The sequence below is a fragment of the Urocitellus parryii genome, chromosome 9 (genome assembly GCF_045843805.1).
Source record: "Urocitellus parryii isolate mUroPar1 chromosome 9, mUroPar1.hap1, whole genome shotgun sequence".
NCBI classification, from domain to species: Eukaryota; Metazoa; Chordata; class Mammalia; order Rodentia; family Sciuridae; genus Urocitellus; species Urocitellus parryii.
This window is the reverse complement of record NC_135539.1, coordinates 12,379,605-12,396,953: the sequence shown is the minus strand read 5'-3', so window position 1 is coordinate 12,396,953 and position 17,349 is coordinate 12,379,605. Positions and strand designations below refer to the sequence as shown.

Below are 17,349 nucleotides of genomic sequence, written 5' to 3'. Positions count from 1 at the left end.
TAACCCATGCTGGTCTCCCTTTAAACCAAACCCCACAGGGAGACAGAAAGGAAAAGGAAGGCTCAGAGAAATAAGGAGGGTATGGAAATGCTGGCAGGTTTGCAGAAACCGGGCTGGCTCTGCACAGAAGCAGACAGGAACCCTGTGTGTACTGACAGGGTTTAGGGGACAGAATAGTCCCTTTCCTCCCTCCCTGAGAAAAGGGGAGGGCGGGGCAAAGAGGAAGGAGCGGAGACAAGGGATGGAGGCTCAGTATGCATTTTTGTTGTTGCTACGCTGTTCAAAGGAGGCCGGAGGAGGAGGGGAACAAGGGAAGGAGAGCGATTGGAGACAGAGACAGATATTTGAACATTTGAGGCTGAAATGAGAGGACGTCTGAGGTTTGCTTCAAACTCCTCTGGGAGGAGGCGAGAAGGAGGCTCAGGTGTGGAGCTGGTTGGTTACCCGCTGGGCTGGTGGAGGGGAGCACGGGGTCCCACTCTCCTATTTTGTGCATGTCCCACACTTTCCATCATGAAAAGTACAAAAAAAAAGTGTACTTTGTGACGGTGACCTTCCATTCAAGACGAACACAATGTGGACATAAAGCCTCCCTCTAAGATACATAGAGGAGAGGACCCAAGGCCACCAACAGTCAATTTAGATCTGCATCCTGACAAAGAGGAAAGTCAAGCAGGGAGAGTGACCTCAGCTCAGCTGGAAGCCCCCCAGGCTGCGAGATCACTGGGGGACACAGGAAGAGACCAAGTGCGGGGTGGGGGTGCAGCCCTGGAAGAGGGGGTACCCCGATCTGCAGCTTGGGGCTTCCACTCCCACACCCCAGTACCCGCCAACCTCGGGCACCCCCAGACCCAGCCCCCCCCCAGCCCCCGAGCGCCGCCGGCCACTCACCGGCAGCTGTTCTCGACGTCCGTGTGCAGCGAGGCCTCCGCCCTGCGCAGCCCCAGGCGGGCGAAGGCGTGGTACAGCGACAGCGCCACGTCGCTCAGGCTGTGGACGCCGTCGGGCTCCTCGTACACGTTCTCCCAGTAGGCGCGCAGGCCCGGGGTGCCCGCCGGGTAGTTCCCGTACAGGTAGTAGTCCAGCTGCCCGATGATCTCCTGGTTCACCACCGCCTCGAACTTGCGCGCAAAGAAGGTGGGCCGCGCCGTCTGCTGCGCTCGGAGAGGAAGACAGAAAACCGCATCAGCCCGCGACTGCGGGGGACCTCAGGCTGCACCCCGCGGTCAGGAGCAGGGCTGGCCCAAGCCCCAGCTCTGACACGGCATGGCCTCTCTGGTCTCGGTTTCCTCATCTGGAACATGGGTCAGAATGGAGCGTGAGAGGAGCTGGGCCAAGCCATCCAGGTAGAGAAGATGCAAACGAGGATCGCTCTCTCCTGCACCCTGCACACAAACCACCTCCAAACAGATCAAAGAGCTTCCTGCAAGACCTGAGAAGCTGAAACCACCCGGAGCAAAACAGGGGCACAGCGACAATTTCCTGAACAGGACTCCAACAGCTCAGGCAACAGGGGCGAAAATTGACAAATGGGATTACCTCGAATTATAAAGGTTTCGCCCAGCGAAGAAAACAGTCAACAGAGCGAAGATTCAGATCCGGAAAGGGAGAGAAATCTTTGCCAGCCATTCATCGGAGGGAGGATGAACATCCAGGATATACAAAGAACCCCCCAAAGATAACAAGGGAACAAAGCAGCCAGTCAATAACCGGGCAGCCGACCTGAAGGGACGCTTCTCAAAAGCGGAAATACAAATGGCCAATACATACATGAGAACACTCTCAACACCCAGAGCCCTCAGGGAAATGCTAATTAAAACTCCACGGAGATGCCATCTCACCCCAGGCCAAAGGGCTACTATCAAGACAAAAACCCAAACCAACAAATGACAAAGGCCGTCAGAAGATGTGGGGGGAAAGTGACACTTCCCTGCAAAAAACGTCACACAGGTGATGGGGGTAAGACATCTATGAAAAATCGAAAACCAGATCTACAATTGGAGCTCCTTCTGGGGACAGTCTTGAAGGAAAGGAAGTTGGTAAGCAAGAGACACTGTGTTTACTGTGTCACTCTCCCAACGGCCAAGGTATGGCTCAGCCTAGATGCCCATCAGCGGATGAATGGGTATAGACACAATAGAATTTTATTTGACCATTAATAATGTTAATGCAAATGTCATTTGCACAAAAATGGATGGAACCAGAGGCCAACATGTTGAATAAAATCAGCCAGACAGAGAAAGGTTAAGTGCGGGTGTTTTCTCTCTTATATGGAAATGAAAAGGTGTCACTAGAAAAGACAAGATCAACTACTAGGGATAAAGAAGGGGGGTGGGGGAGGGGAGGGGAGGGCCAGGGGGTTATGAGGGACATGCCTTATGGAACGGTCACATTGAAACCCATTCATCTGTCTAATTAATGACTGAGCAATCATCATAAAGTTTGAAAAAGAAGGAGGATGTGCACCCCGAATGAGTGGGTTAATATGGGCAAAGCAATGACGGACACTTAGTATGTATCATTTCAGTGACTGTTAAATAAATTCAATCCTGGATGTTTCTGGCTGGGCTGGAGCTCAGAAATCATTTAGCTGAGGTCACAGACCAGTCGTCCAGGGCAAATACAGCCTGCAGATGTATTTCGGTTGCCCAACAGAACATTTTAAAATTGAATTAGCTGGCAGCGTTTAAAAAGGCGAGATTCATGGAAATAGAAAACAGCAATAGACCCACAGCCTCAGGCCCACATCCTACAGGGGAGCAACCATCGAGCGCGGAAGGGACGTGGGGCTCCTCAGCCTGCCGCAGGCCCCACCCCTCCCTAGTGCCTCCCTGGCACGTTGACTGGCTTGCAGACTCACAAGGCACGCTCCAGAGTCGTGGATCAGGACCTTCAGGAGTGGGGCTGAGAGAGTGTATTTTTATGTATCCAAAAGAAAAGTTCCTTGGCGATGCTGATGCAGGGTTGAGGGGTGAGGGCCACTGATGTAAACTGAGCCCTCCATGAAAGAGGCCCAGAGAGGGGCAGGGACTGTATCCCAGGACACACAGCACATCAGTAGAAGATGCAGGGTCCAGGGTTAAAAGGATGCAGGGACACCTTGTCTGGGTTACAGCCTGGCTCTCTTCTATCGATTGTCCCCATCGTCCCTCCAAGTTGGCAGTTTGGGAAGTCACAAGCCAGCCTCGATACCGGTCTAGGGCCGAGATGGGCAAACATTTTCAAGAAAGGGTCAGAGAGTAAATGCACACAGCTTTGAAAACGCTCACTCTGCCTTTGCAGCATAGAAACAGCCAGGGGCAAAGCTGTAGATCATGGGCGTGGCTGTGAGCCAGGGAAGCTTTTTCTTGGCCAGGGCTGAGGTGGGGGGGGGGCTGCTGCAGTTGGCTGACCCTTGGTCTAGGGCTGCAGAAGCAAATAAAAAAATAGCCCTGTCCCTCGAGGACCTCACTTTGGGTCTAGCATGGCTGTGCACGAATAGTAACAATAATGACGACAGTGACCAGTAAGCACGTCCTACAGGCAGGCGCTGCATTGATGTCACGGCCTGGAATCCCCCCAGTGACTCAGCCGGACAGATATCACAGATGAGGACACTGGAGCACAGAGAGCCAACTGGTAAGGCTTGTCCCCAGGTCCAGTATCTCCAGAACCCCGTCACTCTACAATCAAGCTGATGAGTCAACTGGTGACTCCCCCAACTCCCCCTGCCCCCGGCTTCCTCATCCTTAAAATGGGTACGACCACATGGGTTTTCAGCCAGGCCGTCAGCTGCTCTGGCTACGTGACGATCATGACCACTTCCGCTTGCAACTGGGGGCCTGTCTCCCCGGGGGGCCGTCAGTCCTCATTTTCTGGAGGGAGAAGACCAGTCTTAGCGGCTGGACAGGCTTCTTTCTCCTCCTGCCATTCTCTGGCCACAGCCTGCTCTCGGGAAAGGGCACGTTTCTATATTTGTCGTCCTCTTTGAACAAGAGCTCCGAGTTCCTCCCAGGCAGCGGCCCTGGGTTCTACGGTGGATCTTTGTTGACGGGGAAAGACAGAGCTGGGGTGCTCGCTAAGGTAGCCAGGCTTCATCAGGGACCACCGTGGCCCCGGACACGGGGGCTGGGGGAGCCGAGCCCCGAGCCACCTTCTCAGATGGTGATGGCTCTCTGCAGCCGGGGCAGCGGCAGGTCCTTTCTGCACGGACAGGGCAGAGTCAGGACATCATCCGGGTTCCTGCCTAATTAACCAGGGTTTGAGGACATCCCTGGCACAGGCAGATCAACATGAGAGCACCTGGGTCACCAGGGACCTTTCCAGGGGTCCCCGCTGGTCCTCGGGAGCTTCTGCATTCTGAGCTGCTGGGGATGGCAGTGCCCGAGGGCCGCGGCCCTGCTCTGAAGAACCAGGCGGGCAAGGCGTGTCCTCCCCTGGACGCTTCAGCAGGGACACCTTGGCTGGGTTACAGCCTGGCTCTCTTCTACCAATTGTCCCCGTGGTCCCTCCAAGTTGGCAGTTTGGGAGGCTGCAAGCCATCACCTCGGGGTGGCTCTAGGGACCTTGGTCTGGTTTGGTTGAACATTTCATGGTGCTCAGTTTGTGCAGGGTGCAGCTTGGGCCTGGCTGTGGTCAGGGGAAGGAGGGGAGGAAGAAGCTCAGAGCCCCGTCCCTTCCCAGCCACACTTCCTGCCACACTTCCTGCCACACTTCCCAGCCACACTTCCTGCCACACTTCCCGGCCACACTTCCTGCCACACTTCCCAGCCACACTTCCCGGCAACACTTCCAGGCCACACTTCCAGGCCACACTTCCTGGCCACACTTCCCAGCCACACTTCCTGCCACACTTCCCAGCCACACTTCCCAGCCACACTTCCCGGCCACACTTCCCGGCCACACTTCCAGGCCACACTTCCCGGCCACACTTCCTGGCCACACTTCCCGGCAACACTTCCAGGCCACACTTCCCAGCCACACTTCCCGGCCAGGCCGGGGAAGGGAAGAGCTTCCCCTGGGCAGGAGTGGAGCTGAGGAGCCCTCCCCCAGGCTCACACAAGCAGAAGAGCAGTGACCTCGCTCCTGCCTCGGCCGTCCCCAGAACTGTAAATTGCTGGGCTGCGCGGAGACAGCTGTGAAGGTAATGACATTTCTACCTCTCGTTACTCCTCCAAGTTCACGGAGCAGGGTGGTTTCCAAACCTGGCTGCGCGTCAGATTTTTCCAAAGTGTAATGCAACAGAGACACACGTTTCTGGACCCCGGTGGAGAGTGGTGATTCTCAAGCAGGGGCGAGTTTGGCTCCGGCAGACATGTGGCAATGTTTGGGGACTGTCACAGCTGGAAGGTACATGTAGCGTGTGGAGGAGGCCAGGGACGGCTGCTAAACACCCCCAGGGTACAACGCAGAAGGATCCAGGCACAGTGTCAAGACTGCCTTAAAACTCTGCCCTCTTTAAGTTCAAGTTCCTGTTCAGAGATAACGTTTTTTAATAGCCTTCCAGGGCATTGTGACGAGAATGGCCCTTGGGGACAGATACTGTGGGCTGTCTGACCTTGGATAAGGTTGTTGGCGTTTCTGTGCCTCAGTTTGTCTATAACAGGAAACCCTATCATGTGTTTTACAGGGTTTAATGAGTCGATTCAGACTGAATGGTTAGACCCCGTATGCAGTAAGTGCTCAGTTAGTGCTGGCTCTTTTCTTGACGGGGTTGCTGTGACCATCAGTCCCCCGGCAGGGCATGGAGGGGTGGGGCGGCCTCGGGGCTCCTTGGAGGCCTCGGAGGTCCTGGTGGGCGGGGTCTGGGGTCTGGGCGGGGCTCACCTGGAAGCGGTGGAAGTCCTGGGGCTTGAAGTCGTTGGGGGAGCAGCCGCACCAGTCCACAATGTGCTTGTACTGGCACTTGCAGCCCAGCTTGCGGTTCCAGTTGGTGACCCGCAGGTTGTTGTCCACCATGGTGTCGCAGTGAGGGCTGTTCTCCAGGACCGTGTGGAAGAAGGACTGTGGGGAGACAGGAGCCCAGCTCAGCCCTCCCGGCCTCCCCCAGGTGGGTCCCCCCAGGCCCTCCAGCGGCAAGGAGCGTTCCTGGAGAGTCTTGGGGACAGCTGCCAGGCCTGCCAACTCGGTGGCTGGATTCTACCTAGAAATGTCCCCCGGCCCCAGCGCTGCCTCTCCTCCGGGGCTCCACCTGATTTCAAGACAGCCCACCGCCCCAGGCACCTGCAGCTCAGTGACAGGAAGCCTCTCGGGTATGGCAACGGGGGAGGGGCAGAGGCCAGAATGGGGACAATTTTCAGGGAACCTTGAGCCAAGAGGGCTCTTATTTTTTAAAGGGCCGGATTTGAAAGCGACAGGCTTCAGGTCTGAGATAGCTCGGTACCAAGGACATGTGCACTGGAATGTCACCCCTGGGTGCAGGCGGCCGACCCCCGGGCGCCATCCGGCCTAGGGTTGAAGGGCCCTGTCTTTGCCACTCAAAGGACAACCCAAGGAAGGGCAGGGTGCCCGATGTCCGTGGGGCTGAAGCAGGGGTCCTGTCTCTCTCTAGTCCTGGGCCTCCCGTCCAACCTCCTGCCATGACTCTAAGAGAGGCGTCCTGGGAGTGAGGGCAGGAGAGAGGGGACATGGTGGTCATGGCTGCTGAGACACACACAGAGAGAGAGAGAGAGAGAGAGAGAGAGAGAGAGAGAGAGAGGGAGGGGGGTGTGGGAGACAAAGGGACAGTTCCCATTTCCACTCTCTTTATAACAATCGCAGCTGCCAGAACGCACTCCCCCACTCTCTGGTCCCTAAGGGAAGCCGTTGGGCCATCTGTGTCTGCCTGTCACAAACGCATGGGCACGGCCTGAAGACTTCTTCTCAGCCAGTCCCCAGGAGGTGTCTAGGAGAAGGGAGGGCACAGCCGAGATGCAGGAATGAAAGAGGAGGGGTGCCCTGCGTGGGGGCAGCGAGGGCGCCCCCCACTCCCCCCACCAGTTGGTGGAGGCCACCCGACCTCTCAGAGGATCTCTTCCCAGCGGGTAGGTGGCCGTCCCTTAATGTGGAAGGACACACCCGAGAACCTGGGTTTAAGCTTGGCTCCTCCACAAGCCCACAGAGACACCGATCCTCCGTCAAGCCTGGGCGCAGGACCCAACTGCCCATTGCCCTGTGACCTTTTAAATCTCCCTGCAAGATAATGGATGAAGAGGTGGCTGGAGTGGGGAGAAAAGGTGCTTTTCCCTGAAATAGGATTAAGAGCTGACGACTTAACACGTCATGGCTGGCTCAGTGATGACAAGCTCATGGTCTCTGTGGAGGGACATGGGTAGTCAGCCCTCCCTGGAGCTGGACACTGGCCCTGCCCCCAACCGGAGCCCAGATCTATAAGGCTGATGGCCTGAGAGTGACAATACTCCTGAACTGGATCCCACCCATGTCCGGAGGGTCTGGGCTCGGCAAGTTTACACTGCAGGGCTTCCTGCCCCCTGAAGTCTGAAAAGAGGTTTCAGGATCCTGGAGCTGTTCAAATACTCCTAATGGGGAAATGCTGAGCCCTGGGCTGGTGGCCACAGGGGCTAGTGTACACGTCCCTGGGTGGCCGACCCTGGGATCTCTTGTATTTCAAGATCTGACCCATGAAGCCAACACTATTTTTTATCAGGGAGTGACAGAGGTATATTCAAAGAAGAAAAGGAATTCTTGGGTGTCAAAAAGGTAGTTACTAGGGGCTGGGGATGTGGCTCAAGTGGTAGCACGCTCTCCTGTCATGTGTGCAGCCCAGGTTCAATCCTCAGCACCACATACCAACAAAGATGTTGTGTCTGCCGAAAACTAAAAAATAAACATTAAAAAAAATTCTCTCTCTCTCTTTTTTTAAAAAAGGTGGTTACTACTGCACTGGTGACTGCAGAAGTCACTCCGAAGTCAACGTGGGTATGTCCTGAAAGGTTGAGGCTACCCAATTGTACAGGTTATGCACTGCCCAACACGGGGTGCGGGGGATCAATCTGGTAGATATCAGAGATTTGTAATTTTTTTCACAACATTTTCTGGAAAACAGCAGAAAAGAGCCTTGTTCTAACAAAATCAGTACATTGGGATGTTTTTCTCCTTGATAGGGGCCAAATGCCCAGCGAGTGGTCCATTTTCTACCTTTTGCAGAGGCACATGCAGGATGGTGGAGACCCCGAGCGTCCCATTCCTATAGCCTTGGTGCAAACTGGAGGTGTGACCAGAGGATCTGCCACTGCAAGGGCCCCAGGGTTGGTGCGGCTCCCTGTCCTCGGCTCAGTTTGGGGACCAGCACTGCAGCCCCTGGCTAGAGCCCCCCATCACCCCCCAACCCCGGGGAAGTTTTCCTGCGCTCACCTCCGCGGGAAGCAGCGTGTAGGCATAGAACTGTTTCATCTTGGTCACCAGATCGTCCGTGGAGAATGTCACGTACTCCACAAACTTCCGGTTCAGCAGGAACCAATCGGAGCCGCCGTCCACCGAGATGCCCTCGGGGATCCTGCGATCCCCCAGGCGCCACATGTGCGCGTCGCACTCTAGGAAGAGCCGGTCCAGGCCTTGTTTCCGGATGAACCTGGGTGAGACGAGGTGGCCCTGAGCCCAAAGGTGCCCTGGTCCACCCAGAGCCCAAATGCAAACAAACAAACAAAAAACCCTCAAGCAACAGCAGGATTTTTTGGGCACATCTTGAGCTCCAGGCGCAGAACCGGGGTCAGTGTGGAGTTCGCGACTTGGCCTCGCAGGGAAGCGGGGCGCGCTGCCCGTGAGGCAGGTTCCTGGGTGGCCCCACTTCACGTCTGCGGCCACCGAGGCGCAGAGAGCTCAGGGTACCTGCCCGGCACCATCGGAGGGCAACGAAGGTCAGCGATGCCTGCTTCCTCCCTAGAGACCTTTCAAGGAACCTGCTTGTGCCAGGCTGTGCCCTCATCTCAGGACCGTGCTCTCAGATGCATGCGCTCCACCCCCAGCCACACCCCTAGACCGCCTCCGCTTCTTGATTGACACATGATTGTACTTTGATTACAAAGTACTTTGACAAATACCAAACGTTGGATGTTTCATTGTGAACACATGAAACGAGATCATGGCAGGTCTAATACCTACTGTAATAATAATAATAATAATTATTATTATTATTATTTTGCAGTGCTGAGGAGCAACCAGGGGCCTTGTGCATGCGAAGCAAGCGCTCTACCTCTGAGGGACACCCGTAATTTTGCAGAAGAGCGAGCATAAGGGGTCCATGTCACCTATGCCGCAATATGAAACACATGATTGCTGCCCGTGTCCAACTCAGCTACTGTAAGTCCTGCTGCGTTTGGCATCTATGGCCAGTTAGATCGCAACTAGAGTTCCCAGGAAGTAAAGGTATCGCTTTGTTCCCATCCAGGCCACAGACCCCTGAGTGCTCCCCGTGAACCCCCGGGTCAGGAACTTCTGCTCCAGGAGGTACATGGAGGTCTGATCATCTCCCTTAGGACTGCCTGAAGCAGGACGGATAGAACTGGCTTTTCCTGTTTTGTGCATGCAGAACCCAGAGCTCCTCAGGGGGCAGAGCTGCTGAGACAGGAGTGTTCACTGTGAATGTTTATTGTACACCTACTGTGTGCCAGGCACGGTGCTGGGCCCTGGCGGGGTACTAGAGAGCAGGGAGGGTCCCTGTACCAGGGAACTAGTCGTTAGGTTGGGCTCTTATAGCCCAGAGGTCTCCTGGCCCGGGAACCTCTGCTTCTCCAGCCCGCGGAGCCCCCCCCCCCCCACCACCACACACATCCGGGAACCTGGGCTCCTCTAGTCCATCTCAGCAACGCCCCTTCTGAGAGCCCCCTCCGGTTCCTCAGCCCCAGCTCTCGGTGCACACCAGCCTCTGGCGGCAGCTTTTGTGCGGGCCTGAAAATCTCCCTCCCAGCTGGGTGACTTTGGAAGGTGAGGCATCCTCCCTGGGTCTCAGCTTTCCTCTTGGCATAATTGCAAAGGTGGGCTAGATCTGGATTTGAAGTTAGATGCCGGCAGCGATTGGCCAGAAAGGAGAAACCGTGAAGAGGCTCAGAGGACCCGAGCCACGGTTCCCACCACAGAGGGGTAGAAAGTGCGTGTTCCGAGAGGCACTCACATGCCTTGAAGAAAAAGAGTAAATAAAACCTCTCTAGGCTGAATTCTGACCATAGGACCCGGCCAGGATTACAGTTGTAAGTCACTGTTATACCCAGAAGAGGGTGTGGGGCAGGTGTCACCTTCCATATGCGGACAGAGAAGCCCAGAGAAGGTGAGGACTTTTCCAAGGATGCACAGAGGACTCAGCCCCAGGGCAGAACTATCTGGAAGGCCCAGGTATCCAGCCTCCTGGTCTCATTCTTACCCAGTGCATCTTCCTCATGCAAAATGAAGCTCATTAGCAAAGCCAGGTTCTTGCTGGGGAGGGACTTGATGAGGGTTTTTCATCATGGTCATGGTATCAGCGCGTGGAGACACAACTGGGCTTTCAAGCAAGCCCCGAGTTTAGGAAAGGGAGATCCTACCTCGGCTCTGGCTAGTGCTGATGTTGCAATAATGCCCGGTGGGTGCACGGAACTGTGTTGCAAACTTTAGATTTTAGATGACTTGTATGAAAACTTACATGGAAATCATACTGTGAGAAAGAGGGAAGAAGGAGGAAGGAGGAGGAGGAGAAAGAGGAGGAGGAGGAGAAGGAGGAAGAGGAGGAGGAGGAGAAGGAGGAAGAGGAGGAGGGGGGATCGAGGAAGGGTAGGATTCCTGTAGGTAAGAGATAGAAACTTTTCTAGTAATTTGCTCCTTCCGGGGCGCAGCTTTTTAATTTCATGTTCCATTATATGGGATAATGTCATTGCCTTGCAATTTTAATGTGACATCCCAGGCCATAATATCCAAATACAATATTCATGCAGTCATCTCCAAAATGAAATATTCATGGCATCGGGAGATTGGTCTCTTTATTTACTGAATTCAAAAGCTGATAAGCTGCAAATATAGGCTTTGGTTAATTATGAATAAATAGAGACAGCCAATTCCCCAGATCTCGGATAAGTTTCTGGGGTCACAGGGGCTACCAAAGACTTTCTTTCGGCCCGGAAGAAGGTGGCAGAGGCCCGGAGCCAGGGTACCGACCTGGAGAGAGGAATCAGCTGTCTGGGCTGGGAGAGGCTTTATTTTCCTGCCTTTTGCAGGAAACGTCCAGAACTTGGAAAGAAGGTGCTGGAGAGCAAGACAAGTCCGTAGGGATGCCCCTGGGGTGCACCTCATAGATGCTGGCTCACGTCCCCTAGGTGGCAGCCCAGGCCCAGTGCACAGAAGGGGACCTTTCATTTCCCATTGCCATGGCTACCTTGGGGGCAAACAGAATGACGGGGGCATCATGGCGGGGCAGACACCAGGCACAGGTGGTGGGTCCTGATCCTGCTCTCACGTAAGATGAGCCCATGAAGCCAGACAGTTGCCAGGATGAAGTGCCGATGGTTCTCGAAGGACCTTGCAAAGTGTGACCATCGCCACCTACCCAGGCAGCCAGGCGATGGTGACGTCTCTCTCCCACCCCTGCGTCTCGGATCATGCTTAACGTTCTTATCCCATCACTTCTAACTTTCTAGAACAGCATCCAGGTCTGGGTTCATTGTCTATGTCTACTCACTAGACATGAGCCCTCAGGTGGCAGAGATTTTGAATCTGTGTTTGTTCACGGCTGTGTCCCTAACACCTAGAATAGTGAGGAGCGTCTTTGAGATGCTCAAGTAATACTTATTGATGAGTGAATAGAGGGAAGGGGAACAGCCACAGCAGCTGGACCACCAACAGACACGAGTTAGCCAGGTATCAGAGCCTCCTAACGAGCTCAGCAAACAAAAGAACTGAATCTCAGAGAGGTTAAGTAATTTCCCCCGAGTGGCACAGCAGCCAGTCTTGGACCTGAATCCAGGTGTGGCTGAATCCAGCGCAGACTCCGAAGGACCCTGCCATCCTTTCCTGTCCCCATTTGCCAGGGTTCCTCTAGTAGAATACAAATAAAGAATCTGAGGACGTCTGCCTCCCAAAGACGGTGCTCTGAGATGAGAGAGAAGCTAGAGACAGGTTTCCTTGTGGGTTTTGGAAGACGCTTTTCTGATGACCTTGTGAGACCTGTGTTCAGAACGGGCGGGCGAGTAAGGGGGACAGCTTGGAACCGTTCGCACTCAGCTTTACATCCTGGATTCTCGTGGCGTCCCTTGAAGGGGACATTGGAGCCCCAGCCCGGTCCCTTACCCTGTCCCTCGTGCTGCCTGGCCGCCGAGAGCCGAGCAGCTCTGCCCCAGCAGGACCCCTACCTCCCCCGGAGCCAGCTGACCGTGGACCAGAACCTCTGAGCCCAGGAGCCAAAGTAAATCTTCCCTCTCTTTAAGCTGATTTTCCCAGATTGTGTCACAGGGATGGAAACCCACGCAGCCACCAACCAACACGACTAATTCCACAAACGAAAACCAAACCAAACCCGAGCCCCAGGGAGAAGGGATGAGAGGCAGAGTCACACCGCCTCGGGGAGAGTCCCCTGTTCTCCTGTTCTCCTGTCCAGCACCAGCACGGCCTACGCATTTTGGTGGAAAAAAAATGAAGCCACAGAATGAAGCAGGAAGACTCACAAGGTGACATGAATAGGGACACCACGGTGACCAGGGACTCCCGGGCTGCTGACCTCGGTGCCCTTAGCTGTGTGCTGCTTCAGGGTGTCATGCAGAGAGGGGTGACTGCGATGGGCTCACCCCAAGGTCAGGGGCGAAGGTCGTAATGAGACTCTGGGGCGGGGGTGGTGGGGTGGGGCTCGGCGGGTCGCCCGGCGCAGGTGAGCGCTCCGTGGACCCCCGGCCCTCACGAGCTCCTGCTCCAGGTGGGGGTCTTAACCTCTGCCTCTCTTCTGGGGTTTGGTGGACAGGTGGGTCAGGCACCCCCCGGCTAGGGAGAAGCTGTGTCCAGGAAAGCAGAGGGACTTCAGCACCAAGGACAGAGCCCAAGGCCCCGGACCCCATTTCCCCCAACTGTTTTAGCAACACCCACCATTGGGCAGGGGGGGAGGTGACAAGGGTCATGGCCTACAAGGACCCAGCTCACTGGGTTCTGAGCTTGGCAGCTCCAAAGGGCTCCCTGTCCTTCTCTCACTTCTAGGGGGAGAGGAAAGGTAAATACTAACAGTTATCGTTTCTTGAACGCGGACTAGATCCCACTCACTCAATGTAGATTCTCTTATTCAGTCTTCACTTCAGCCCACAAGGATTCATTTTATGAATAAAAGAACAGAGACAGAGAGGTTAAGTGATCTTCCCAAGATCACACAGCCAGTCAGTGGCAAGGATGGGATTCAAACCTTAATAAGTCAAGGTGGTGTCCGACCCTCAGAAGGGATTGAACTGCCATCTGCCGTGGGACCCTTCCTGGAGCTGGGATGATGCTGTTTGGAACTTCGGCCTCTAACACTCTGAGCTAATAAACCTCTTTCTTCACAAACACCCTGCCTCGGGTATTTTATTATAGTAACAGAACAGGGTGTCCACACCTGGACGCAGAGGGAAGCTCCACAGAACACCTGGCCGATCACACTGCCCAGGGGTTATAAGAACCGGACTCCAGTGCCTGACCACCTGGACTCAGACCTGCTTCCCCACCTGCCCTCTGTGCTGTTCAATCTCTCCAGACTCAGCGTCCACACCTGGAAATGGACATGAGAAGGACTGCAGGGCCATGCAAGGCCTGTAGTGGGGACTGAAAGGTCCATTCCTGCAGGGGGCTTCAGACAGTCCCGGCCACCCAGGAAACCTTCCAGGGGCAGCTGCTGCTGCTGCGCGGTTTGGGCTTGCTATTTAAAGGCAGGAAGAAAAGAAGCCAGTGGGTATGTGGAGCCAGGGGCCTGATCCTCGGGCCTGAGTCCTGGGGCCTGGGGCCTGGGCCTGAGTCCTGGGCCTGAGTCCTGGGGCCTGAGTCCTGGGCCTGAGTCCTGGGGCCTGAGTCCTGGGGCCTGGGTCCTGGGGCCTGAGTCCTGGGGCCTGGGGCCTGGGCCTGAGTCCTGGGGCCTGAGTCCTGGGCCTGAGTCCTGGGCCTGAGTCCTGGGGCCTGGGGCCTGGGGCCTGGGGCCTGGGGCCTGGGGCCTGAGTCCTGGGGCCTGAGTCCTGGGGCCTGAGTCCTGGGCCTGAGTCCTGGGGCCTGGGGCCTGAGTCCTGGGGCCTGGATCCTGGGGCCTGAGTCCTGGGGCCTGAATCCTGGGGCCTGGGGCCTGGGCCTGGATCCTGGGGCCTGAGTCCTGGGGCCTGAGTCCTGGGCCTGAGTCCTGGGGCCTGGATCCTGGGGCCTGAGTCCTAGGGCCTGAATCTTGGGGCCTGGGGCCTGGGGCCTGAGTCCTAGGGCCTGAGTCCTGGGGCCTGGGGCCTGGGGCCTGGGCCTGGATCCTGGGGCCTGAGTCCTGGGGCCTGGGTCCTGGGGCCTGAGTCCTGGGGCCTGGGGCCTGGATTCTGGGGCCTGAGTCCTGGGGCCTGAATCATGGGGCTTAGATCCTGAGGCCTGGATCCTGGGGCCTGAGTCCTGGCCCCAGTGACACATGTCCTTCCTAGAAGGCTCAGGACATAAGAAAAATGCAGAGGAGAAATGACTGCACCTGCTTGTCGGGGATGACGCTGGGAGATGGTTTCTTGTGGGTCTGTTGTCAAACTTCTATGCACATCATCTAGGGGTTAAAAAGTCCCCAAGGGGACCTCACGGCACCAACCGAGGCCAGGGCGAGGAGTGTGCAGCGAGGGGGTGCTGAGCTCCACTGTGGCTCGGGCCACAATCAGACGGAAATAGACAAGTGGGGACCATCCATGTGCCGTTGGGTTTACGGGAAGCAGAAGAGAAACCAACCTGCTCTCCCTCCTGGGACGAGGCATGAGCTACCTGCCCGTCAGTCCTGGTGCTGCGGCTAGGCCGGGAGAGGGCCCGTCCCCCAGAGGGAAGCTGGACTTGCCTCCTGACAGCACGTCTGCCTGCAGGGGCCCTGGCCAGGCTGCCACAGACTCTCCAGCTCTGCTTCAACACTGGTGTGTACACATGGAGGGAGAGTTGGGCTTGAGGATTAGTTCCATGTCACAGAAGGGAGCTGTTGCTGCGGCCAGGGTCACCCTGGTGCCTGCTGGGGCAGTGCTGGCTCCAGGGGCAGAGTCTAGGCTGGAGAAGAGGGAAAAATTTCCTTCTTCCACCAGGGCTGGGGTCTCTCATCACCTCCTCCCTGTCTAGCCTCCTCACACGGAGGATGCCAGTTGCTTCTCTAAGGCTTAGAGTCACTTGTCCATCATCCTTGTGATTCTTCTCATCTCTTCTGCACCACCATCACCACCATCAACATCACCACCATCACCATCATCACCATCACCATCATCACCACCATCATCATCACCATCATCACCAACATCATCACCATCACCATCACCACCACCATCACCACCATCAACATCACCACCATCACCATCATCACCATCACCATCATCACCACCATCATCATCACCATCATCACCAACATCATCACCATCACCATCACCACCACCATCATCACCATCATCACCAACATCATCACCATTACCACCATCACCATCATCACCATCACCATCACCATCACCACCACCATCATCACCATCACCATCATCACCACCATCACCATCACCATCATCACCACCATCATCATCACCATCATTACCACCACCACCATCAACACCATCACCATTATCATCACCATCACCAACATCATCAGCATCATCACCATCACCACAACCATCACCACCAACATCATCAGCATCATCACCATCACTGTCATCAACATCATCACTCTCACCATCACCACCATCATCACCATCATCATCACCACCATCAACATCATCATTATCACCATCATCTCCACTATCAACATCACCATCACCACCAACATCATCACCATCACCATCATTACCATTACCACCACCAACATCATCACCACCATTAACATCATCATTATACCATCATCTCCACCACAAATATCACCCTCGCCATCATCGTCACCCTCACCACCAACATCATCATCACCACCATCAGCTCCCCACGCACACTCACTGTTCCCGGTTAATTAATTCCTTTGGTAACTTCACAGGGTCAGCACTATTAGCATCATTCCCATGAGGAAATTTTCCAGATGAGGAAACTGACTCACAGTCGTGATGTGGCTTACCCAAGTCACACACCAGTGAGTGTGCAGGGCTGGCACCCAGATCCCAACAACCTGCTTCAGAGCCTGCCTTCACTTCCAGGCCTGGCCGTCCGCAGTGTCTGTGGGAGCGCCCTCCCGTGTTCTCTAAGCAACGCTCAGTGGCTGTTTCTGAACCTTGGCCGCCATCTAGCACAGTATTCCTGAGACCACAGGCCCGATGGGATGATCGGATAAACTTCTGTTGACGCCTATAAGATCAATATCTAGTTTCCACAGTCCACCCACTTATAAATGACCCCAAGGAACCCCAGATGGCACCAGCACGCCCTGAACACAGTTTGGGAAATGCTGATTCTAGGAAAAGGAGAAACACCTGTCTCCACCCAAATAAGAAAAGGCTCTGCTTCTGGTTGGTGGGCTCCTGCCCTGTCCTGGTCCCCACACCGAGACCTGCGGAGCCCCTGGGGCGTCACCGACCATGGGGTGACAAGAGAACCCGGGCCCTCGGGTGGAGCTGAGCCAGGTTCCCTGAGTCTCGTTCGGTCCCCGCCTGCCACTCACCGGCCACAGGACCTGAGCAGGTAGAGCTGTGGTCCCCACAGCCCTGTCCTTTCCAAAACGGAGCCACAGCTGCCCGTGGAGGCTGGAGTGAGGGAGGGCACCCACAAGCGCCCAGCTCGGTGGCCTCGGGGGGCCAACCCCCGTCGGGGTTGCTGTCTGGGTCCCACGCAGCCCCGCCACCCACGCCGTGTTCCAGGGATGAACGCGGGGCCCTGACGGAGGTGGAGAGATTCCCTGGAGCCCGGCGGGACGTGTCCCCAGGGAGGCCGTGTGGTGCCCAGCGCGTGAATCTTCCCTTTCCAACCCCCGGAAGGGGGCCTTCCCACTGGCTCAGACGTGGCGCCTGCAGGGCCTGGGAGAACTTCCCTGTGGCCCCGAGCAGAGGCCGGGCCTCCACTCTCAGACCCGGAGTGCACTAGAGGCCCCTGCCTCTGCCCGCCCGCCCGGGAGGCAGGGCTGGGCCTCCTCATCCTCTGTCTGGTCACTTTATTTCTTTGGAGGGAAGCAGAGAGAAGCCGTGCGCACGACACTCCCCTTCACCTAATTACAGGAGCCGTCAGGACCAATTTGGCAGCTACTAAAACACTAGTGGCCTCTCGCCGGCTCCTCGCAGCAGGGGCTGGAGTCCA

General features: G+C 56.0%; 1 protein-coding gene across 3 annotated transcripts in view; it reads right to left on the bottom strand.

The window, feature by feature from the left end:
* Positions 1-17,349, bottom strand: part of Xylt1 (xylosyltransferase 1) — a 231,645-nt gene that overhangs the window by 18,939 nt on the left and 195,357 nt on the right. For 2 of the 3 annotated variants that reach the window (XM_026402456.2, XM_077802356.1), the window contains exons 7-9: positions 8,332-8,548; positions 5,806-5,982; positions 892-1,154 (exon numbers count right to left, since the gene is read on the bottom strand). In XM_026402456.2, the coding sequence (XP_026258241.2) occupies positions 892-1,154; positions 5,806-5,982; positions 8,332-8,548 (657 nt within the window). The remainder of the gene's footprint in view (positions 1-891; positions 1,155-5,805; positions 5,983-8,331; positions 8,549-17,349) is intronic. The other variant, XM_077802357.1, reaches the window with a different exon arrangement.